Below are 25307 nucleotides of genomic sequence, written 5' to 3' on the forward strand. Positions count from 1 at the left end.
TAAAAACTTGTGTCTTTCTTCAGTTTCGCATTTCACTATCAATTTAAAAAAAAACTAATTAAGCGAAAATTTATCATTTCTTCACAATTAAACCGCGAAAATAACAAAACAAAGAAACTTTAAAAGCTTTAATTGTACCCCTCACTGCAGTATTGTCAATTTGTGATCAATCAAATACACATGGTCAGCACAATCACCTTTTTCTAATTTCCCAGTATGACAGTGAAGGAATACAGTGTTAGTCCGAATTGAGACCGCGGCCGCATGCTTCAGATTCCGCTTTGGAAAGGAAGAAGAACGTAGTAATACAAACAAATGAAACAACGACACAAAACCCAAATACATATAGAAAACATTAGAATGATTTGCCCTATACAACATGCACTCAAGCAACAGAAGAAAAACAATACGCATGTGTACCAAATCACAGAGGAACATCAAATTATCAAGACACTACTGGCAAAACCCTAACACAGATCCTAACATGATCCCTATCGAACTCAGACGAAATTACTTCTCGTCATAATACTGAATCCCTTTGCAAAAACCATTATCCTAATACCAACAGTAAAAACAATCCTATGCCAAGACTTTAATCGTCCTAACAATCTCTCAGACCTTAGAGCAGACGACACGGGTCCTAGAGCATGGTCGGCGCGTGGTTCTCTTGAGTTTGTCTATTATTAAGATTTGTAATTTACCACTTCACTTCTATGGGACAAGAACAACAAAGACATACAAGAGTTCAGTTCAGACAACCGATGCTATTACCCAAGTATATATCCCTTTATCTTAAACTGATTTAGTACTCATGGTAGGCTTATACCCAGTTCCTTCCATTTTTCTACCCATTCGCTCACAAAATGAAAAAAATGCTTTAACATTAGTTGGATTAGCCAATAAGCTTAGATTCCACATCGGCCTCGTCACCTCTGTCAAGCCGTTCAGGATGTTTTCTCTTTCAGTATCTAAAATCGGGCAATGCCATAGGACATGTTCAGCCGTCTGACGGGGCTCCCCGCAAGTACATACAGGATCTCTCACTAGTGCGAGGTCATATAATTTTGACCTAAACTCACCATGTCCAGACAACATCTGGACAACACAGTGATCCAGATTAATTTTCCTTAGGCTTAGTCTTTTTCGTATGTCTGAAAAAAATGTATGCGTCCAGCGCCCTATCAGAGATTTTCTTTGCCTTGTTTGTCTTTGCTATTTGGTTTTACGTTATTTTTGTACAGTTGATTGTAGATTGTTTCTTGGCTAAGGCCATATATTTAATAAATATTGTAGATTGGCTAAGGCCATATATTTAATAAATAAAAATAAAACAACAGACAAAAAAATATCTGCCAAGATTGATTCCCTCTGTTTCCGGCGCTCACACTTGTTTTTAAATTTTTTTATCACTCTCAAATACCCAAATATTTTTTTGCTGGTTTCAGGTTTCACCTTGTTCAAAATGATCTCAGATTTACCCATACTTTCATTCCTTAAAAAAAGAACTTTGATTTAATAAACATTTATTGGCAAATAGTTCTCCTAGCATATATCGTAAACCTTTGAACTACAAATACATATTTTTAAACGTTGGATACGTATTACCAACTAGATTAAATACAGTAAAACTCATCAGAATTAAAACTTTAGGTAATGAGCAATTCGAGGGCAATAAAAATATTTATATCAACAAAAATGGTAGGTACATAAAAGTCAAGTTTGAGGAGCTTTGCAATGTTTTATCGGTTTTTGTCTATGGTATGTAATTCTTAATTTTTTGTATTGTCAGCCTTGAACAAAATGGAGGTTGCTGAATTATATGCGCCTCACTTCATGTAGTTGCGGCGCGTTGTTTGTTAGTGTCGTTAATAATTTGAGCCATATCTAAAATGATGCCTTTTGGGCCTAAAAAGGACGGGAGTCCTAACACCGACTTTTTCCAATCACCAGAAATCTTGCAACAATTCGATTCTGTAAGAGTATGGCTCCAAAAAAACTGTAAAAAGGTGTGTATCGGCGTTAATTTGCTACCCGCGTATCCCCCCATAATCGCTGTCTGTTTGATAAATATTGGTTTTTTCGTGAAATTTATACGCATTTGGTTTGCGATTTTTATTTCATAAGATCCTAAGTTTTTATTTAATAATAAACTTATCGAAATTCTTTAATTTTCGCTTCAAAAGATACCCAAACAATACCAACTTATTCGGTGAAGAGTAATTTGAGATGTCATTATTATTTATTATCATTTTCTGTTTCTGTATTAAATGTTTATTCTAAACTTTTAGATTTACGAATCTCTAAATTGATTAGTTAAGTGGATGCAAATCTTTCATTAATATTTGGCTCTGCTGTAGCTATTTATTTGTGCACAATTCAAGTTACAATTTGTTTGACAGATCAAACACTATAAATGAATTCAAATTGTTGGCTTGGCACCGAGAAAACTCACTCTTTTTAAATAATATTATGAAAACGAACATTCTGTGCACACTAATCACTATAGTTTATAAGCGATATGCTGCACATTATATTTGAGGACTAAAATCTCTAGCAGATTAAGAAATTCTTGCCCTTTTACTAAATGAGAAAATGCCGAAGAAGCTCTGTTAGGCAGCTTATAATTAAAATAATGGTGATGTATCTAATCATTAGAGACCGGATTATATGCAACATAAAAATGCTGAATTATGCATGAAAAATAAATATATATGAAAATTACAGTTATTATTTATTTATAAGGAAAAATCGAAACAATCTTTATTTTCATGAATGTTAACAATAATGTATTTTCCTAAATTTTCTGCTGTGCGGTTGTGCCTTCAATCAATCAAAATATTATTTTAAATTGAGAATGAACATTCCACGTCCACCGAGGTTACCAGGCAGTGCTTGAACTAAGGTGCTTTATTAGCGCATATTGTCTTAAGCAAAATTTCACCCGTGCCATTAATAAAACTTGATTTTACATGAAGGTTTGAAGCCAGGGTTGTTTTGTAAAATGTTTTCAAACTTTTCTCATAAGTTTATATGGAAATATCTTCGGCAATTGGAATTCAGGCTCATACGAGCCGGATGTTTCCTTGTTTAGGTTGGCTACAACCTCAAATAATTTCCTGGGTCTATATCCTTACATTTTTACTGGAACTAGTCATTTAATAATAAATCTTATAACGGGCCACAGCTGTAGAGACGGCATTTCTCTTTATTGCATAGAACAAAAGCGTTGCAAAAAACTAATCTTTTTACATTTCTTGTTTTTTTGTTGCAACATACATGTGTATATGTATAAGTTTATATTTTCAATCTTTAAGTACATAAAGGAAAGTAATGTAATAGTATTGAGAATTAAAATTGCACAAAGGTAGCACCGGAATCAATGGGATCTAGCGCCTTGTCACTTACTGAAAAGGGACTAGAATATACACGTTAGTAAATTAATACGAGCATGTTATCCTCCCCTCCCTTGTAAGTAAGTGTCAGGTTCATTGTGCCAATTGGACCTATGATAGGATCGGGCTCTGCACATAGGCATACCAAGTACATTCTGTTGTATATTTATTTAAAGCCAATAATGTACTGTACGGTATTTTTAAACCTGATAATGTGCATTACTCTTTAATTAATAAGTCAGGTGTGGCAAGTAATTCCTTCTCCGAGTTATTGACCGATTGTTTATTACGTTCCAGTATGTGCAGACGGAACCCCCGACTAAGGAGAGCCTGTGTCAGCTGATTATTCAGTTGATCCAGTACCAGGAAACTAAGCTAGGTAAAAATGCCTCGGAGCCACCCTTTACCAGGTTACCGGTAAGTTTCCCTTTCATTTAATATGATGTATTTACTAACCCTATAGTTCTGCACAATTCAAACAAATAAAAATACTAGACTGTTTTACTATTTTTAGCCGTAAATGCATTTTGAAGATAATATTATTCATATTCATAAGGTTTAAGATATAACAGTGGAATGAAACAAGATCTTCTTCATCTCTAACTAACTAACTAACCATCACGCCATTTCCCCAGAGGGGTAGGCAGAGAGGATAGAACGCCACACCACTCTGTCCTGGCACACTTCCTTTGCTTCCTTCACATTCATACATCTTCTCATGCACGCACGTCGATTATTCCGACTTTTCACATGACCACTTTCAAGAATTTGTTGTACTTGATCATGCCATGTCTTTCTCGGCCTTCCTCGACTTCTACAACCAGACACATTGATCCAGTACCATCTCTAGACCCTAAAAAAAGAGATTCTTGTTTAGATTTCATCCTACTGGGTTATGAAATTAGAGATTTACTGTAGTTGTACTAAGTAGTAAGTACAAGCAAGAGGTGTAGGAATGTCAAAAACGAATACATGGTATTACTGTATCCATTGTTAAGTTGATGTTTAAAAAAAAAAAAACATCTTTTTCGCACTGTGTTATTTTAAAACATGTAAAATGGGAGTCATGTATGTATAAATTCGCAATCAAATAAAAAATGATCTTCTGATTGAATTGATTATTTCGAAAATGTCACGAGTCCCACTTATGCAATTTTACAGGAGACACTTTAAACTGTTTAGTTCATTCATCTTTAGAGTAAACCAGAATGTAAGTTAGAAAAGTTTGTGAAGGATCGCAGCAGATTTTATTTTGAGCTATTAAATATTTTTATTTTACCTAGTTAAGAAAGATACAGACAGTATTCTGACATGGACTGATGACTTTTTCGAAATACATATGGACTGATGACATTTTCCAAATAGATTTATGTAAAAAAACAGCAAAAAAGTGAAAGATAATTAGTTTATTTTAATGAAAGTATTTTAATTAAAAAGAAAATAAGATACTAATGAAATAATACATGCTTACATATAAAATTAGGTAAAAACAACATTTTGCTCATTAACATAAACTTCACCCGTTTAATGATATTGGCATTGTAATTTTCACCTTTTCTGATGCCTCTTTTGCTTTTATTTTCCGAAACACACTCAGAAACCAACGGCGTTTTGGAATCACATTCATATTAAACCAACGACGTTTTGGAATCACATTCATATTTTGGTTACGATACGTCCGTACCAAATAGCGTAGAAATTTCGGACTGATGTATTTTTGATACAATATTGTAGATTTACTTTCAGAGGAAAAAACCTCATACTTAACTCTTTTTCTCAAATGTGTGGACTGATGACACTTACAAAATAATCGATTCAATTAGAACAAAGAAATTTGGTCTCTCGTATCATGCATATTAATTATGTTAAATATTTCAATTAGAATTGGCCGTTGCATCATAGATAAACATCTATTTACAATAAAAGTAATCAGTTGTTCATAGTGCGAGGAATCCACCATTATTTTGATAAATGACTCGTAGTGTTACAAAACCCGCTCGGGATGAATAAAAAAGAGATTCATTTTAATAAATTAATTATTTTTTAATTGCACCATAACTCGCCAGGAAGCTAAATTACAGTGGTAAATCACAGCACAAAACATCCAGGCTTTGGAAATTTATTGAATTTGAATACAAAGCCTTCCCTATGTAATTCAAGCATCTTAGCCATAACCGCATATGAGAGTATTTATTGATGTTTGGAAAAATCTACAAAATGAAACAAATGAGTCATATATCTCACTCCATTCTCTTGTTTATAAGTATAAAAAGCCTTTAAAGTGGGTTTTGTGTCTCTGCGAATCAAATCAACACCTCTAATACCAATTATTTTCAAAATTTTCAGGAAAACTTTGTCAGGAGAGAAAGAATGTACATATTTCATGAAATCATCAATATTACTAAATATCGCATCTTTTTTTCAATTCTTCTAGACTAGGAAACAAATTAAACAATTATAATTATAGATATTTTTTATTTAACACAGTTCATCGTGATAGGTACTTAATATTAATGGTTATCGAACATGACATATAATAATAGTATTACGGTAATATTGTTTTTGCATAGTATTATATTGGCCTTAGTAATACATCCTTATCCGAGATGTCCAATACGTGTTTGCAATGAGGAACTTCAGCCCTACGGGAAATTGGATACAAAAATGTTTACTTGCTCACGGTAAAAATTAGAGCATTAAATTGTACGGCAAAGTTTCTTAAAAATGTATGAAAAAAATAATAAAGACACACTACTTTGAAGGACATCACTGGTTCATATGAACCAACCAATGATATGAGAGCTGTGAAGGATATACGGTTTACTTACCGTAAACGAACCAATCGGGAGAACTGACAGAGAAGAACCTCTGACGTCACACGCGGAGTTATTTCAGAAATACAAAACTTAAAAAATCATAGCGAAGACGATATATAAAAATAAAAAATAAATTTTTTTAGCTTAGTTTAATAGTCATAACATATGATAAAAAAATTAAAAAAACACTGAACTTCCTCATTGCTTTATACTAAGTATGTTTGCGTGATTCAATACTGTCATGAAATCATACTAGATAATGAACGATCATTTATTTTTTTAGGAAAATGTTACGAATGAATACTAGTGAAATATTATTTTACTAGTTTCCTCGTCAGGATTGATTGTTTTTACAATAATATTTTTGTTTTACGGAATGGCGTCCATCCTTTCTCAGGCCTTCTTTGTACACTTGTCTAGTGAAAATGAGTGTGCGGGGCGACCATGCACTCCTGTGCCGAGCAGGCGATAAAGCTGTCCACCACCCTCGCCTCCCCTTCCTGATGTAGTGACGTAAAGTACATCCAAGTCTTTAGATCCCCATGCTACGGAAGTTAGGCGGGAAATACCCTCTAGCGGGAACGTTTGAAGTAGACGACCTAGATGAGGATTTATCTCCAGTATCTGTAAAAAAGAATCAAGTTTTCAAATCATTTCATAATAATTCCGAGCATTTGTACTTATTGCACTAGCAGCTGTCCTTGACTATTACATAATAGAAAATTTGGCTACTCAGGCCACATCTAACGCACCACTTTTAGTTCTTTCACCTCTTTAAGATCTTTCTTGTTCATTTTAGTAAATATTGCACTTGGTGTGAAAAACCGTCAACTAATTTTTAAAGTACGTAACATTATTTTGTTATATCATTTATTCCCGTTATTAGGTTTACTCCATTTCTTAGGCATCCAGATGCTGCCAAGACTTTCCTCGCTTGTTCCCTCACTTCAGAGTTTAGGACGCTGTGGCTCGAGGTTTTAAAACCTAAATATTTTAGCTTTTTGTTTTACCGGGATAGATGATATGTTTTTATCATCAGGAGTCGCTACTGCCACTATGGTTGTATTGTCTGCGTAGCATGTGGTGTTAACGATCTAATCTTTCTTAGTTCTAGATTTACCACATCCTCCATTCTTGAAAGCGTTTTTATATATTTGTTTTGTTTGAGTAAGAAAAGGTTTTTGGCTTATATATTGTCGTGTTAAATTTAGTTATAGAGGTGTTAAACTTGCTTTGTTTCTTTGTTGTTCTTCATATGTGTTTTTTTTTTAAAATGACAATAGTATTCAAGTCCAGAATTGAGTTTTAGCAACTCCTGGGAATTTAATTCATAATTATTATACTTTTTATTTAATTCCCTAGTACCACATTTCAAATTCATTATATAAATAAAAAAATTAAAAAACATTTATGTATACATAACCCTGAAGAATACAGAAGTGTTGTTGCCGAAACTATTAGGTTGTGTTGATAAAAAGTGGTTCATAAAACAAAGTAATTCTATTTATATATCTCTAAAATATTGCATAATTGTTTGGAGGTCAGTATTTCAAAAGCCACTGATGTCCCTATGATCTGTTTTAGATCTTCAAAGAATCTGGTTATGTTAGTGTTTTACATTTCCAACCATATCTCGCCCCCGAAGCCTGGGGTTCTTAAATAACTGTGTTAAGGGGACAAGTGCTCTTTTAATCCTCAGATTCAATTTGTGGTCTCCCGAGAATCCGGATTTTTTTGTCACGTAAAACATCACACTTACAGGAAGCATTTAGGTATATTGAATAAATTAAATGTTTGAATCATAAAAGTCCTCCCTGGGATGTTCATTGTAATTTATTATAGATTTAACAGGTTTAAATTGGCATATTTATATTGCAACATAGATGGAGACTTTTTTTGAGAAGTGAATATCGAAGTCTAGTCTCTTACAGGGCTTATGATTTCTCACCAGTTGGTTTGAGTGGCCACTTTACACACTGTTTATTTAGATCTAAATTACTCTCTAGGGAGTAAATCCAGCCTGTCTACAAACATTTGGACCTATTCAAAGCATTACCTACAATATGTTCATATACCACTGATTTTATCAAATTGAACGATTTGGATAGTGGGAAGAAATAGGGTGTTTATTTTATTTTTTTGCACCACAACAGGCCAGAAGGCCCAATTACAGTGGTGAATTACACCAAAAAACACCCAGGCTTCAGAAAAATCACATTTTTATTTTTGTGTTCTCACCGGGAATCGAACCCGGAACCTTCCGTGTGTGAGTCAAGCGTCTTGACCACTACACCACGGAGGCCGCCATAGATAGACAGACAGACGATGATGTTGTGATAGATTTTCGGTTTACGGGAAGCCAACCCGCCAATCAGCAGAACTCACCGAAGAGAACTTGTGACGTCACAGGCGGGGTAATTTCAAAATCGCAAAACTTTGAAAAAATCATAGCGCTGATAATAGTATACATAAAAATACATTTTAAAAAAATTGCTTAGGATAGTCCATTAACAAATAAAAATATTTTCAAAAAAACGCTGAATTTCACGATTTACATTAATCGATTGTTTATTTTAGTCTAAGGAATGTGGTGTCAATCTAGGTACCAAGTATGCTATGACTTGAATATCATTTAGAAAAATAAATATGCTAATGAGATTGTCTGCCAATTACCAGTTTGACTTGTTAATCCTGTTTTTATTTTACTGACTAATATTTTTTTATTGAAAAAAAAAACTCCCAATACCTGGGCCCCGATTACTATGGGAAGTTAACAGTTAAGTTAGAGTTATCTTCGACTGTCTATAAAGAAAAACCGATATATGTGTACGAAATCGAATATATTAACATGAACATTTAAAGTATCTTCGTCGGTAACCTTTAATTGAGCGTGTTTAGAAGAAAAAATTGTTTGCATATTCTGCTTTGCATACAAAAAACTTAATTTTACTTTGTAGATAAAATTGAAGATAAATGTTAACTTCTCATTGTAATCGGGGCCCTGATTGGAAAATTATATAGTTAACGTGCCGATATAGTATTGGCATATAATAAACATTAATCGAATAATAAAAGTTGATTTATTTAATTTATGAATGTTGCGATTTAAAAGAAACTTACCAAGTTTAGTATATGTCGTTATGGAGCTTCGGTATATAATATAATGATTAAAGTAGATTTAGGTTCCAATAATGAGATTTTTCTTACCACTCCACCGCCGTAAACAGCCACCCACAAATTATCGTCAGCGTCGATAGTCATTCCATCCGGCACTCCTGTGATGTTGTGTTGCACCAGGTCGAACACTGTTCGCCGATTGCCTAAAACGAGAGTAAAGTCATATTTAATTCCCATAATCGGTAATGCACGGAAGTAAAGTGTGGAATTAAAAACAAGGAAGAAAGTAAGGGCCGAAAGCAGTCTGTTGAAATGCAATCTAATAAGACTGAGAAAGACTTGGCATGTCCAAAAGATGTGGTCTTTTATTTATTTGACACTTTATATACATATACAATAAATATACATATAAGAGCGGGCATATTGCCTTAAGGCAATTTCTTCCTACCTACCCAAACCGTTCAGTTTGAGAAAATTATAAATACATGGACATATTGAATCTTACAATTTTATACAAAAATTAAAAGCAAAGATTAACAAAAATAAATATATATATATAAAAAAAAAATAACACTATACTATGAAGAGTGGAGAGGGGATGGGAAGGAAAGAAGAAGGATAAAGGAACAATTTAAATATTTAGATAGTGACATTTCAATCTTGACTTAAATGTAAATAATGAAGGGGCGTCTCTAACATTAGTGGGTAGATTATTCCACAATCGAGCGGCTACTACTGTGAAAGAGGAGGCAAAAAAATTAGAGCGATGACAGGGTATTAAAAGGGTTTTCTCGTTACTAGAACGAAGAGATAGTCCGTGTTGTGAAAGAGGTTGGATGAGCTCTCTCAGATAAACGGGCGAAGTGGGATTATTTAAAATATTGTGAAGAAGTGATAGAATGTGAATGTTTCTTCTATGCCTGATACTGAGCCAGTGTAGTTGCGTGCGATACTCGGTTATGTGGTCAAATTTGCGAAGATTAAAGATATAACGAATACAAATATTCTGCAATCGTTCTAACTTATCAAGCAGTTCAGAGTTAGCATCTGGATAACATACATCCTTTCCGTCTTTTCTTGCCAACAGTCGGAATAATCGGCGTGCTTCCATAATACGATAATATATTATACGAATAAGTAAAGACAGTGATGTGGCCTCTGTGCCTTACCCCTGCCGAGAAATGGCGTGATGGTTCGTTTGTAAACATACAGTACATATAAATATATATTTAAAAAAACTTGTATTTAGATGATATCGAACATTTAAATGCTTTGTATTCTGAACTTAGTTATATTTTGTAAAGAATTTATTTTCCATGCAGAACGGCGCCAATGATAACACTCGTATAGAAGTGAAGAAACAATTTTATTATTAGTGCGTTTTTTACTCAAAGGTTGTTCGTCGTACGCCGTTTGCATTGAAAGGGCTGAACGGATTATTAATCACTGGAGGCCGACTGCATTGTGACTCGCTTTTCCGTAATGTATTTTATGTCTCAGATAAATCTAACAATCGTAATTGCGTGCCGGTTCGATTTCTACTTTGATTTAATAATATATTAGTCCTTTGTGTAACTAAATTATTCTAAAATCAGTTCAATATTACAAGGATTGGCAAATTATCATCGCAGTTTATTGTCTCGAGCGATGTTCGGTTCTTATAATAATTACCTCATACAATAGTTACGAACCCAAAATGGTTTCAAGGGAGACACTATTTGAAATGAGATAAAAAAATCGTATTCATAAGTAAGATTGTAGTAGTTGAAAACAAGATTTCGGTTAAACTGCTTTTTTTGTAATCATGCTGAAAAGTCGCTTTTCATTTGTTTTTTCATTGAACCGAATAGATATTTTTGAAAAAATAAGACACATCGTTGCTGGATGGAATAGCAACGATTAACATAAAATGTACGCAAACTAACATGTCGTTTCTTCAGGGTAAGGATGAGATTGTGCCAGTGTAAATAATTGACATGTGTAATTTATGGCGGAATTATTATGCTTGTTGGCTCGTACTGTTTGTTCTGAATTATAATAATATATTATAAATGGTTCGGAATTTCTTTTGTTACAAGGCTGTGACAATACATGTCTCATATTCAATATCAGATGTAATCAGGTCTGGATTGTGGCAAGGAAATCCGCCACTTTGCACAAATAATGATTATTTTAACATATTATACTTAGCACCGAAACCAGATTAAATGCAAATAAAAGTGTGCCATTTCCTTACCATATTTTGTTTCGAGCTGTAAAAAGGCGAATAATTTTATCATTACTGAGAAATAACGCATTCGGGAGGTTTCGGGTTGGATTTCCGACAATGTCAATTTGAAACGTTTTAGTTCTTTAAAAGCACTGTAATAACACATTGGGATCAGCATCGGAAGTGCAAGACCGAAATATTTATAAATTATCAAGCTATAATATAATTTCTCTTCAATTACAGTTGCGCTCCGCGTATTGTTAGAATTAGACATTGTTACGAAGGGTAATTTTCCAGAGATCTTAATTCCGAGCGAAGCTGATTCACAAATAAAATTCTACAGATTAGTGCAAACGTTCGGACATGTATTAGAAGCTAACTTAGAAATATTATAATGTTAGTGCTTCAAATATAACATTTATATTAGAAATCTCCATTGAAGGCGTTACTGACACATTGTGTGACAACATTTACAATAACAATATTATGTAGAAGCCTCTAATTGGACTTTATGATATGTATTTATAATATAATTGTATCTTATAAATTTATAAATGTCTGTTGGCTTTCCAATGAAATAAAATAAAATAAATAAATATCGGTCAGCGCGTTTGCCTACCAAGCGAGAGGTCTCGGGTTCGCTTCCCGACATGGTTGATACGAACTATTTATTTAAATGTAAATTTATCTTTTACACCAGAATATTTTATAGTCCCTGGACTGGTACCCGAAGCGTAATGCTGATCATCCTATCTTCATGTAACAAAAAATGATCAAGATAAGCTGCGATTGGTGTACCAATGCGGTGTCATATGCACCATTAGGTGTGGAAAGGGAATGATGATGATGAAATATGTAGTTGTTCTTCAGTACTTACTTATCGTCCCGTTTTCCGCTTCGAAGTCGAAAGCGTCGATTTTCTTGGTGGGAGAATCCACGTAATACAATATTGCTCCATCTGCAGACCAGGCAAGGCCGTTAGACACGGAGACGTTGGCCACCTGTTCGGCGACTTCAGGAGTGTCTCCACCGGCGCACGACACCCTGTAGAACGTCGCCTTGTTCTCTTCTACTACTTCGTTCACCTCGGGGCCTATGGTACCTGAAGGAAGAAATAAACATTTTCACAATTTAGCAAATCGACAAGTCAAAACCTTTGTAAATTGACATAAAATACCTAAACAAAATAAGGCAAAGTGGAACAGCGTTAAAACAAAAATACAAATATGGCTAATTCCAGGCAGATATGATATTAGTGCAGTTTTATGTCAACTGTTAGTGAGATGTGAACGAATCGTTAGCTTCTTTTCTTCCATGTACCTGCGAAAATATTTTTTTAAATCGCCTAAACTTTTATTAATTTATTGTATATTCTAAGCATCCTAGAGATATGAGGGAAGAAACTGGTTCTAATTTTTCGTATTGGTTTGCATACTAACTTCGGTGGGGCACATTTTGATCAAATGCCGCCGATTGCAAATCTGCGGTCTCAAGAGAGCAGGCACTATTTTTTGAGCGCAGCGTTTCGGTCCATCAAGAAAGATCGCCGTTCTTGTGATCTCGGATAATTCAACTAAAAAATAAACACAAGTTGATCTTGACCCAGCTAAAAGCTAATCATCGGTGTCACGCCACCACTGTTCACACAGCACTTAGTTGCTTTCTCAATCACGTGTTTACCCGAGATTCGCTCGAGATGATGCATTACGAATTACATCAGTATTTTGTAGTGCGCTTGCTTTATCGAAAGTTGAAAAACAGCATTAAGAAACCCGAATGACTTCACAAAAAAAACCATTGGTAAAAACCACGAATTCTATAATGTCTAAAAGATTAAACGTACTCAAAATAATGATGAATAAAAATATCAAAATCGTTTTTCAGTTAGTCTTTATTCAAATATGAACTTAATAACTGCAGGACACCACTTACTAGACAGTACATTTTTCATTTATGTGGTCTTTAATTGTTTTCCCCGAGAATAGTAGGTGTGGTGGTAATTAATTAAATTACTAAAATGGTGTAGGTATTTATTTATCAAGGATATGGCTACCGAGTAATGTTTGTATTTTAAAGTTTTAACCACGTGTAAAATTACTTCCGCCGTAAAATAAGGAATTGATAAACGAACTGATTGATCCAACAATTTACAGAGGTAAATTGCGATATTTTTATGATGTTTCGATTTAAAATACTACTACTGAGGACATAAAAAATATGTACTTTACAAATTAATGTTATTTTTATATGGCAAAAAAGAAAAATGATAGTTAAAATCTTTAATATGTCAATAACGGTTATAAGCCAATAATTTCCAGATTTATGTTTCTCAAGATATGATATATAATAGACAGTGCTTTCGAATGTTTAAAGCCTTTATAATGTAATGTATTTATTTAAGATAGTTGTACCAATAAAATTTGAACACCTAGTTATACCTTTACCAATAAAAAAAATATGTAAAAAAATAATTTCAAAAACAAAATATTGTTATAAAATCCATTCGCTTTCCGATGGCACTCTATCTACCTAAATGCATGTTTGTTTTCAACAAAATCATCGCTATCCCATGAAACGATGTGATAGACCCAGCATCCCTAATCTATTTTGCCATTTTAAGTTCTTTATGATACAGACTGTTTTGAGTTGCCTGAATTGTTGTTTTGGGGAGTCTGAAACCTTCACCTCCCCTCGTAGAATAGTGAAGAATTTGGTTATTACGCTGAACATAATTAAACATGTATTCCGGCAATAATTTATTTTGAAATTTAAATATTAAAACTTAAGTGTTTAAAATTACTGCTTTACCGAAAGCACGTTCAATACCATCAACATGTGTTGAATTTTTGTATATCTGCCACATATTGTATTATAATCAATATTGTCCTCATTCCCCTATTCTGCATGACATATTGATTTTCAGTGCCCAGAAAGAGAATACTAGAACAATAATTAAAATGCAGCAAGACAATTGCCTTAAAAATTAAATTACTTGTATTTAAACCGATATTTTTTTATATTATTTTTAAAAATCCTCCCCTTTTAGAAATTTTGTTGTTGATATACTCGAAATGTGATGATATCTACCCCTAAATATTTTATTTCTTTTACTTCATCTATATTTTCCCCTTGAATATTTAGTTTCTATTTGCACCACAACAGCCCAGAAGGCCCGAAAGGTGAATTACAGCACAACATCCAGGCTTAAGAAATATCATATTAAAACATTGTGTTTTCACCGGAAATCGAACCAGGAACCTTCCGTGCGTGAGTAAAGCGTCTTAATCACTACACCACGGGGATCGCACATTTTTTTTAAATACGCACATTCGAATATTTTATTTGCAAACTTTTTGCTACGCACAAAATAAATTTCATCCTAACAGGCCAAGAGGCCCAATTACATAGTAAATTACAGCACAGAACACTGAGGCTTGAGAAAAATCACATTTTAGTTTTTGTGTTCTCATTGGGAATTGAACCCGGAATCTTCCGTGCGTGAGTAAGCGTCTTAACCACTACACTATGAAGGCCGGATTTAGATGGACTGTAGTTTGATCAGTGAAAGCACTCCCTCCACATACCCGAAAACCGTTTTAAAGACCGTGGGGCTTCCTAACGGTTTCGTTCATACTAAAAAAGCTATGTTTTTATGACGATAAACGAGTTACTCTTTAAAAAAAATCAATTTTGGAAACCGCGATTTTGATTTAATTTAATTTTACTGCTTTTATTGCCCTTTTCACTGTGAGTTTGGCAAATTATATGGAGGCTTATTAGTATGATCGGGTTTCCTTACCGACCCACATCCTCCCGTCGCTGTCCACCTTGCCGTCGTTGAGGCGCGCCCCCGCGGGCAGTGGCCCCACGCCCGCCAGGGGGCGCAGGGACGTGGTGGTGTGGTTGGCCCCGCTCCACGTCAGCAGCTGCAGCTCGTCCCCGATGCCGACCACGAACACGTCCGGCTGCCCCTTTACGGGCACGATGACGGTGACGTCGCCCCCTGTAAAAAACATTCGCATAAAAAGTATTAGTACAGCGTTCATCCGAACTCCAGTCATCCGGATTGCCAAATATCCAGATCGTTATCAGGAAATAAAAAATAAAGGAGAAATTTTAAAATGAATTTAATTGTGTAATTAACTTTTACCTTGAAGTAAGTTTTTAATGTGATTCCATTTCCCCGTATTATTTCGGAAGCAATAAAATCTGGCATTTACTAATACGGATAATTTGAGTTTTACTGTACAATAAAATTTCATTGGCGCAGTGTTTTATTTATTACTTGAATGCAAGATCAGTATCACGCTTCAAATGATAGTCCGAGGACTACGAAATATCTGTGGCAATCAGAGGACTACGAAATATCTGTGACAATCAGAGGTCTACGAAATATCTGTGACAATCAGAGGACTACGAAATATCTGTGACAATCAGAGGACTACGAAATATCTGTGACAATCGGAGGACTACGAAATATCGTTTGCGGAAATTTGAAATATTTTTGAATGGACAAAATGTTTTTTAAATTTTTTATTATGAAATGAAGATTACAAAAGATTCTATTTTATGTTTTTGTTCATTTATAAATAATAAATACCAATTTTTGTTCTACAATATTTGTTCAAATAAAAAAAACATAAAAACTGGCTATGCCATGTTAGATAGAAACTGTCCTAACCAGAGGACGCTCCATATTCATTTTCTAATTCACTTGTTTTTATATAGATTCCCTGGTATTAAATATGTATACTCAGTTATGCATTTTTTTAAAAATATAGATAAAAACAAATATTATTTTTTATCTCTTGTTCTCTTCTAGAAAAGTAAAACGAAGGTTGAAGGTTCTACGCGTTGAAAATAAAACATAAAAATTTTACACAACTGAGAAATAATATATAATTTAAAAAAGCGATAAATATTTTTTTTGAATACTAAATTATTAAATAAACAATATTTCTTATGGTCACTCCTGCTTTTTGCTGAAAATAAGTGCAAATGATCGAGTTTAAACCCCCCTCACCCGTAACTCCATTAACAAAGTGTTTTTATTTTAATTACGTAATGAATAACGAAGGGTTGCGTATGTTGCAAAATGATTTCCTTTATAAATATATATTCCATGTCGATATTCTCGACCCGAGGACCTTATGCATGCTAGTCAAACGAGCTAACCACTACACCACGAGGCGTACGTGCAAATTATTATCTAAATATCATCTGCGCATTTTTATTATTTTATAGATTTGTTTTGTATGTATTTTGGTCATAGTTCATTGAAGGTTAATTTATAAAAGATACGAATAAAATTATAATTAAAATCAATCATGCAAAATGGGTAACTTGATTGATTAATTGTGCCAGTTATATGAAAACAAAATCGAATTATTACTACTTTGTTACAATAGGAAATTGTTAATTTTTAACCTTGTGGGGTGTTTTACAAGGCCCCTTATTGTTTATGGGCACAAATAATGCCTTCTGGTTCAACACCAATGTTTTGGTTATATTATATTCATGTATTTGTTATAACCTGCCTCAGCAGGAGGAGCTCCTAAATCGTGGCAGGTATTTTATTACTTTTATCAAAAAAATATGTGAAATGTGGCTGCGTTAACCGTATTATTGATGTAAACTATCCGCCCAATATTCTACGTGTGAAAGCTCTGTATGTAAATATGTTGACTTCCATGACACCTAGAACAAAGTGGTCCATATATCTGTACCTCAGAGGCAGACGGATGCAAATCCAAAATTTGATGAAACGACATTTCGATTTTCGTATTGAGTATATGATCATGTCCATAAATAATAAAGAATTATAAGAAATATATAATATGTAAGTCTTATAATGAAAAAAACAATGTATTAAGATATTGAAAATACATATTTATGCTACGAGTATAAAGTATTAGAAATCACTTAGGGAAAGTAGATTCTCTAGGCTGTGGTTGAACATTTTAAGTTTGGATTTGCACCCGTCTGCCTCTGAGGTACAGATATATACCACCAGAATTGATGTGTTTATTTTCTAATATTTCGTATAAATAATAAGTCTTATGCCACAAGGGTATCGTAATAACGTACACTCGTAGATCAGCGTTTTACCCAGCTTTCTTAAATGCACTAGGTTTATTATCCTAAGATAATGTCTAAATTTATTAAAATTAAAATAATTATCTAAATAAGAATCCAATTTTAATTAGGTTTGTAAGACGTAAATCAAAACTAAATATGTGTCCTATAAATGGTTAAAGAGGAACTCCATCTATGTTGAAGTATCTTTTAATCTTGATAAATTCCCAGGGTTTAAATCCAGTATTTGTTTACAAGTATTTGGAAATATTTAAAATACCCTAAATATACCAAATTTAATTTTATTAGTTATTGTGCCGTGTGTCGATCGCACTCTGCCGACGTTTCGGATCGCATGGTAGCGTCCATCATCGGGGTTGATGTAATTTGTATTGGTAAATTCAAGAAAGTAAGACCACTTTACAGTCTTAAAGAGCAATTTTTTTTATCATTCATTTTATCATAACATTCCACAAATAAAAACCGAACCGATAAACACTTGATCTATATTTATTATCTATCTAGTAAAAAATAAATTTGGCGTAACCTTAGGTTATTAAGTATTTGTACCGTGTCGCAGTAGTTCACCCCGTTAATCTGAAATATGTACCGTGTCACAGTTTGACTTTCTGTAATTTATTTATTCATCTTTCTGTACATTTTATTTGTACATTGGCAAAATATTGACAAATTGCAACTATACAATAAAAAGTGTTATTTTTTTAGTTTTAATACATGGGTATTTTTTATTTTATTTATTAAGGAAAAAACAACCGTTATTATGTAAGAATACAAAATATAAAAAATAGTACACACATCCAGTTAAAGTTTTTCACAAATATAATGAGAGAACATGTTACACAGTAAAGAGAAAAATAAAATATTATATAAGACATGAGAAAAAAAATAGCTTGTAAGGAAGGTTAAGGGATGAGGAAATAGAGTGGAGGAGAGGGATTTTTATAATATAGTTGACCAATTCAAAATTTTGATATTATGATAAAATAAACATAATTAAAGGAACATTAACTTATTACACACTGACAAATGTTTCATTTTACAGTGTTTCAAAAAGTTTTTTTTTGAAGTCACAATATTATGACTTGTGTATGGTATGTAAATAAACAAAAAAAATGGATAAACCGGCTTATAATAACCGGGTAATAAATCGGGTTGTGGTCCCGTGGCGAGTGTCTCGGACTCACGGCTCAAATGTCCGTGGTTCGAATCTCACTCTACCCCTACTTGATTTCCATTTTCTAATAGTGAATTATTTAAAACTCGCTGAAAATGGCCCTCAAAATGAAATATTTGGGTTAATCATAAAAACGCAAATATTTCTTTTCTCATTAAAAAAAAAAACTATTTGTGTATATAAATAAATTATTTAGTACTGTATTTCAAAGGAAATAAAAGAAGAGCAAATTAATGTTTCTTCAGGCGTGGTTTAAACAGAGATGCTGAAGAAACATCTTTCATAGTGGATGGAAGGTGATGATTTCGCAATCGAGCCGCATATATAGTAAATGAATGATTATGGATGGGAATTATGAGGGTGCTTTGAGTATGTGAACGAAGAAGTAAGCAAGTCGCGTAGGTGAAGTGGAGCGTTAGGACTATGGAGTAGGTATAGTGAATAGAAGTGAATAAATGTTTTTAAAATATAAGAAATTTAATTTAATCTAATTTTGAGTATGTCCAAATGTTTGCAGACAGGCTGGATTTCACTCCCTGTGGGAGTTATCAATAGTGACCGACCGAAGTTTCGGTTTTGGCCAGTTTCGGTCAGTAAAATAAATTTCGGCCGTGGTTTCGGTTTAGGCCAAAAGTTTGCCGAATCTTCGACTCAGCCGAAACCCGCAGTCGAGATGTGTCGGATAACGTTCGGCTGTACTCGTTTGGAAAATTAGCACAATTAGAGATATTGGATCGTGGTCCATTCAAATAAATGGCTGTTGTATTGCCATTGTCTAACATAAGAAATGAAAACTAGCCTGATTTTGTTATTTGTTAACCTAGCCGGACCGAAGGGGGGATTCGAATCCCCCATAGACCGGTTTTAATTCGATAACTCGAGTATTATTAAAGCTATTTGCCGTACATTTTTTGTAATCGGGAAATTAGTAGAAAGAAGCATTTTCCTGTTTTTGTTTTTAAATTTTGAAATAGTTTAAAAAAAAAAAAAATTCAAACTAAAAAAGACGTAAATAATACATGGGTCAATTTCACTTTACGTACATAAACATTCGGCAAACTAACAAAAATGAATAAAATACACGAATGAGTAAAATATGTGTACGCGAAAACATGAATAAATTGTTGCACGGTCATAAACACTTCTAACGTTTTATTCTCCTGACGCCGTGTACAAGTAGGCCCTGGGGTCGTTTGGTCCCCCCGTTCGGATCATGTGTAATTTTTGGATGCTTAGTGAGGGAAAGGTTAATTATAGTATATATAGAGGAGGATAAAAAAAATATTTTTATTGGGTAACCCACAGATTTTGAAGTTACCTAGTTGTAGTAATTACCCCGCAATATGGAAGTCTAGGCACTTACAGAGCTTACGACCTGTCATTGGCTGGTTTATGTGGCCACTTCGTTACTTCACAAAAGTCAACAGATAGAAGAGTTGAGGAAATGTGGATGTTGAAACATAGGCGGATGCAGAATTTTACACAGCGTGTAAAGTGGCCACTTAAACCAGCCAATGACGGATCATAAGCCTTGTAAGTGCGTAGACTTCCATATTCCCTTCTCAAAAACGTTTCCCCTCGCTGTTGCAATAAATTTAGATAGTAAATTTAACCTCTATAGTTTGGTACATACCTATTGTACACTTGGTGATGTTCCCAGAGTCGGGATGGAATCTCCACACATCTCCACTGGGGATGTCCACCCAGTACAGGGCCTGCTGCTCATCACTCCAGTGGGGACCTTCCCCGTGGACGACAGGTCCGGAAACCTGGACAAAAACATTAATAATTATTTCCCTTACTCGTCCTGAAGATGGGCCGCTTGACCCGGCACCCGAAGACGTTAATAAATCATTCAGTGTCACGAAACTGGTAGTTGGTCTGCAAAACTAGGTAGGCGGCTTAATAGTTTTTGTTTAGAATATTATAAGAAGATTTATTCGAATTTATTATTTATTTTTAATTCGAATTACATATTTATCATCGGCGGAAATTTGAAATGATTTAAGGGACAATGCGTAAATAATTTAAGAGATGTATGTGAAAACAAATTAAAATAGTATTTTTTTTAAAAATATATAAATATCGACTTTTACTGTTCAATGATTTAAGTTTTAGTAGAATGATTTAAGAAAAATAATAATAAAAAAATACTTTTATTTTTAATTAAATGGTTAAGTATTATAAATCGGGCCATATAATATGGCATTACATGAACTTATTATATGCTTAAGCGATAGCTTTCTTATAGGAATAAAGAAAAAATACTTATGCAATTCAGAGAGCACTTAATATTCATTTTAACTTTGAAAAAAAACACCCAACAAAAGGGGTTATATTTGATAAATTAAAACTTTATTAACCCTTCCGGGCGGGCCTAACGGGGGTATCTAGGGCCCCCGAGGTAACGTATTTTATCAATAACCTTTTCGTTAATCATATTGATTTCATTAATCATACCCCATAATGCTAAAAATGTATCAACATTATTAAAATATTCTTCTGCCGAATTCTTTCCACAATCATTCACATTTGTCTTTGCTTTCCCCCGTGCAAACAGCCAATTACAATTCATCGCTCTACAGCATAATAATCTTTGATATGTCTGACTGTTCATGCAAACGTATTACCGTATTTTCTTCCTGGGTTATGCCACTAGAGCAGTGATTTTTTGCACACCATAGATATTTACTATTGGCGTGTCTCTATCGTTTTTCTTTTTTGATAAATTGATTTTTATGGGAGCTAGAACCATCTATAAACTAAAAAAAAGTCCAGTTTCATTTGCCGTTTATGGACGAACGGTATACAAATATGATCAATAATTTTGAAAAACGGAAAAGGTTCCGATATAAAAAAAATAATTCCGATTCTTTTTCTTAAAAAAAAAAAAAAAACGATCAAATCAATCAAAGTTTTGGGGTGCAGAAAACAGACTGCTGAACGTCGATTTTGTTAATTTTAGCTAGGCAAAATCAGTCTGTCATGCAGTTTTCTTTTTCGCACAGTATCGGGGAAGCATTTCCGAGAGAGCGACAGAAAAACAATATTCAACTACCTATTAATTAAAATTCCCAGACACCGTTTATCCTCTTGAGATGAGGGAATTTTTCCTTTCATTCCTGCTCCTGGTCGCGTTATATTCGGGCTAATACGGTAAGAAAAAAATATTTAATTTTGTTTTTTCTCTCTCTTTAATAATTTACGCTTTGTCCCTTAGCGCAATTTAAATTTCCGCCGATGGTGTGATCAATAATAATTTTTATTTCGTTTTTTAAAATGCCCTTTTTAATACCGTATTTTTTGGACCATAATACGCACCTTTTTACTCTGAAAATTCAATAAAAAATTGGGGTGCGTCTAATGGTCCGATACGTCTTATCGTCCGCAAACTAGGGTATATTTTATTTATATTTTAGATTGATATAAATTACGTTTATGATAAATGATTTAACAAATCTTCCATAAAAATAATCATTATTTCTCTATCCGCACTAGTAGTGCATAAGAGACTGCATTGGTACTCCAAGCCCAGAAATATTACAAATAGTAATAGTTATAAATAAATTATAAACAGGATGTACGGAATACAAAATTAAAAATATTTTTATTGTTCATGGAATATGAGTCATATACGAGTACATACGATATGATGGTTTACTTTATTTTTTAATCGATTGGGTACTACATTTTTTTATTATTTTATGTTTTTTTGTACAATTTTTAATTTGAATCGAAAATAATGTCAACAAGTACAACAATATACATTTTATTAAGTCCATTATTTATATCGTAGTCTTCTCGTGTGGTCACTATAATTTCAATACATAAAAAATAATAAAGCATTTTATTTGCCATTCCATTAGCACGAATATAATGGTGCATTTAACTCTAGATTTACTCAATATCCGTCATGCTAGGTCTTTAACTAATCATTATTCAATAGACACACAATAATTATCATCGCCTTGTATAATTTGTAATCTCGTCTTGAATATTCTAGACTTGTTATTGTTTTGTATCTACTCGATACACAAGAAATATCCACTAGCTTTTTTTCTTTCGAAGCTATAGTATCGTATGTAAATTGCGTGTTAATCGCCTTCTGACAGTATCTTAGCGCTACGCCGAGCGATATTTTTTGTTTTCAATAAACACACTATTGTTTTATTTGCACGATTGGATGTACTCACTGACGTCTAATAAATAGACACGGTATTCCTGTACTAACTACATCTAAGATATAGCAAATATTGCGTTGCCCTCGCTCGACAGTTACAAAAAAAAAGAGATGGCATATTACCATGCACATACAATCGTACGAAAAAGATGTTATACTTTTCCTGAGTTCAAATTTATTAATATTTGATTTGTTACACCAGATATGACACTTACTGGTAGCTATCAAAATCGTCAAAAATGTGATTGAAATTAGAACTGATAAGGAAATGTGATTTAAAAAAAATATTTTTTTCGTGTGTAGTATTATCAGCGCTGTGATTTTTTTAAGTTTTGTATTTTTGAAATTACTCCGCGTGTGACGTCTCAAGTTCTCCTCCCCTTCTTCTCGATGAGTTCTGTTGATTGGTCAGTTGACTGACCGTAAATCGGAAATCTATCACAACTCTTATATTATTGGTGGATTTGGAAGAACTAGCGACGTCGTTCAAAGTAGTTCGTTTTCATTAAAATCATTTTTACTACTTTTTTCGTACATTTTCTAGAGACTTCGCCGTACGATTTAATATACCGCGCGTAAGAATACATTTTTTCCGTAGAGCTGAACTTCCTCATTACCTACTTATTCCATAAATTGTTTGTATTTACAAATTAAACAATATATCCGTTCTGTTTTTCACCGTTAAACTGCAATTAATTTTTTTTTTTCATTACACACGACGGCATATTTCTACGTAGCATTAAGTCTAATCATAATAAAAGTCCGTTAGAGAATGAAGGGACGAAAGGCAATTACCCACGAATTTAAATGAAGATTTTTCTCGCTCGTAACCTGTTTATTTAATTCTACGTCATCAGAATGTACCTATAATTATCACACCGCGATTGATTAATTGTTAAATGACTTATTTTTATGCAATCGATTGTACTTTGAACGATCGTGTATTTCTGTAAACTTTACGAAATTTTAATTTTACTACTTTAGAAACATTCTTAACGCCTATATAATATAAAATCATCACACTCACACGTCACTTAAGAATTTGATATTAACCTAATTAAAAATAATAAACTCGATCAAAGTGCCCAGCCGCGACGACAAATAATTACCGACTAGTTTTCTTTTGTTGTAATTTCAAAAAGCGTGTTTTTTCACTATTCGTGCGTGTTTTGTTTTTGGTATTCGGAAATTTAAATGCTTTTTTCAATAATGGAAAGATGTAATGGATGCGTTTGAATTACCTGTTCGAATTTAGCGGGAGGCGGTTGCGCGCTCGCGCACAACGCGCACAACGCGAGGCCGAGAACGAACCAATGCAACAACATGTCGGCGAGTAATCACCGTTTGACTGACCGCGGGCGGAGCGAATCGCCTATTTATATGGGACCAAATACTGCTTCATCTTTCACGGACGTGTCTGGCGGGCATGAGCTTTTCTTATTCTTCGCGAATAATTGTCTGTCGATTCCGTCATTTTGTTTTGTTTTGGTTCGCGAACGTTTTGTCGTATAGGCAACAACTTGCTGTTTCGATGTTTACGGAGAGAATGAATTATTGGTATTGGTGTAGACTGCTCTGAAATTGCGTTTTAGAGGAATTGTAAACTGGATTCTAAACTATTTTTTTACAAGAAGTTTAAATTTTTTTTTGTGAATCATTTTGGTGTAAAATAATATCACAACAGAGAAAGGAATATATTAGGCATTTATGGGGTCTATGTGACATATATGTTGTTGAAAATATTTCAATCTCTGTTTATATGTCTGCCATCTTGACTGTGGAATCATCTCCCATCCACCGTCAAAGATGTTACTACAGTATCTCTGTTTAAATCACATCTGAAGAAACATCTCCTTTCTCTTTCTTAATCTCTCCTCCTTTCCCCTTTTGTCTTTCCTCTTTTTTCCTTTTTCCCATTGAGTAATAGTTTTGATTTAAGGTAATTTATAAACAAATAAGTTTATATTTGAAGCACTAACTTTGTGGTTATTCATTATAATAAAATAAATAAAACAACTTTGTTTTTAATTAGTGGTTAAAAGTTGTTTTATTTATTTTAAATAAGTTTATTTATATTTTTATAAATCTTTAGCTTTTTAAACTTTATTTTCTATTGAATACATTCTGTAACTTGAATTATAAAAATAAAACAAGCCCGCCAATGTACAAATAACATTATGTACAAAAAGTTAAATAAATAAAATCTCCCGATGGTTCAATTCAATACTTGCCTACATAGATTTGGATATATTGAAGATATCATCATTATTTCCTTTCCACACCTAATGGTGCATAGGGCACTAGATTGGTACACCAACCGCAG

At 33.5% G+C, this 25307-nt stretch overlaps 2 protein-coding genes across 3 annotated transcripts in view; one reads left to right on the forward strand and one right to left on the reverse strand.

The window, feature by feature from the left end:
• The first annotated feature begins 1817 nt into the window (after positions 1-1817).
• mor (SWI/SNF- related protein mor) overlaps positions 1818-25307 on the forward strand; it is a 44957-nt gene continuing 21467 nt past the window's right edge. For both annotated transcript variants that reach the window (XM_088223694.1, XM_088223695.1), the window contains exons 1-2: positions 1818-2006; positions 3690-3809. In XM_088223694.1, coding sequence (XP_088079820.1) covers positions 1890-2006; positions 3690-3809 — 237 coding nt within the window. In that variant the 5' untranslated portion in view covers positions 1818-1889. The remainder of the gene's footprint in view (positions 2007-3689; positions 3810-25307) is intronic.
• LOC148283324 (regucalcin-like) lies at positions 5854-24334 on the reverse strand. The gene is made up of 6 exons (XM_088223696.1): positions 24226-24334; positions 20438-20573; positions 15334-15537; positions 12412-12636; positions 9416-9528; positions 5854-6832 (listed from the first exon to the last, which is right to left on the reverse strand). The coding sequence occupies exons 1-6, from the start codon at positions 24307-24309 to the stop codon at positions 6602-6604; spliced, it is 993 nt and encodes a 330-aa protein (XP_088079822.1). The 5' UTR covers positions 24310-24334; the 3' UTR covers positions 5854-6601.

Source organism: Micrasema longulum, unplaced genomic scaffold (assembly GCF_059751315.1).
Source record: "Micrasema longulum isolate JH-2025_06_02 unplaced genomic scaffold, ASM5975131v1 h1tg000248l, whole genome shotgun sequence".
Classification (NCBI taxonomy): domain Eukaryota; kingdom Metazoa; phylum Arthropoda; class Insecta; order Trichoptera; family Brachycentridae; genus Micrasema; species Micrasema longulum.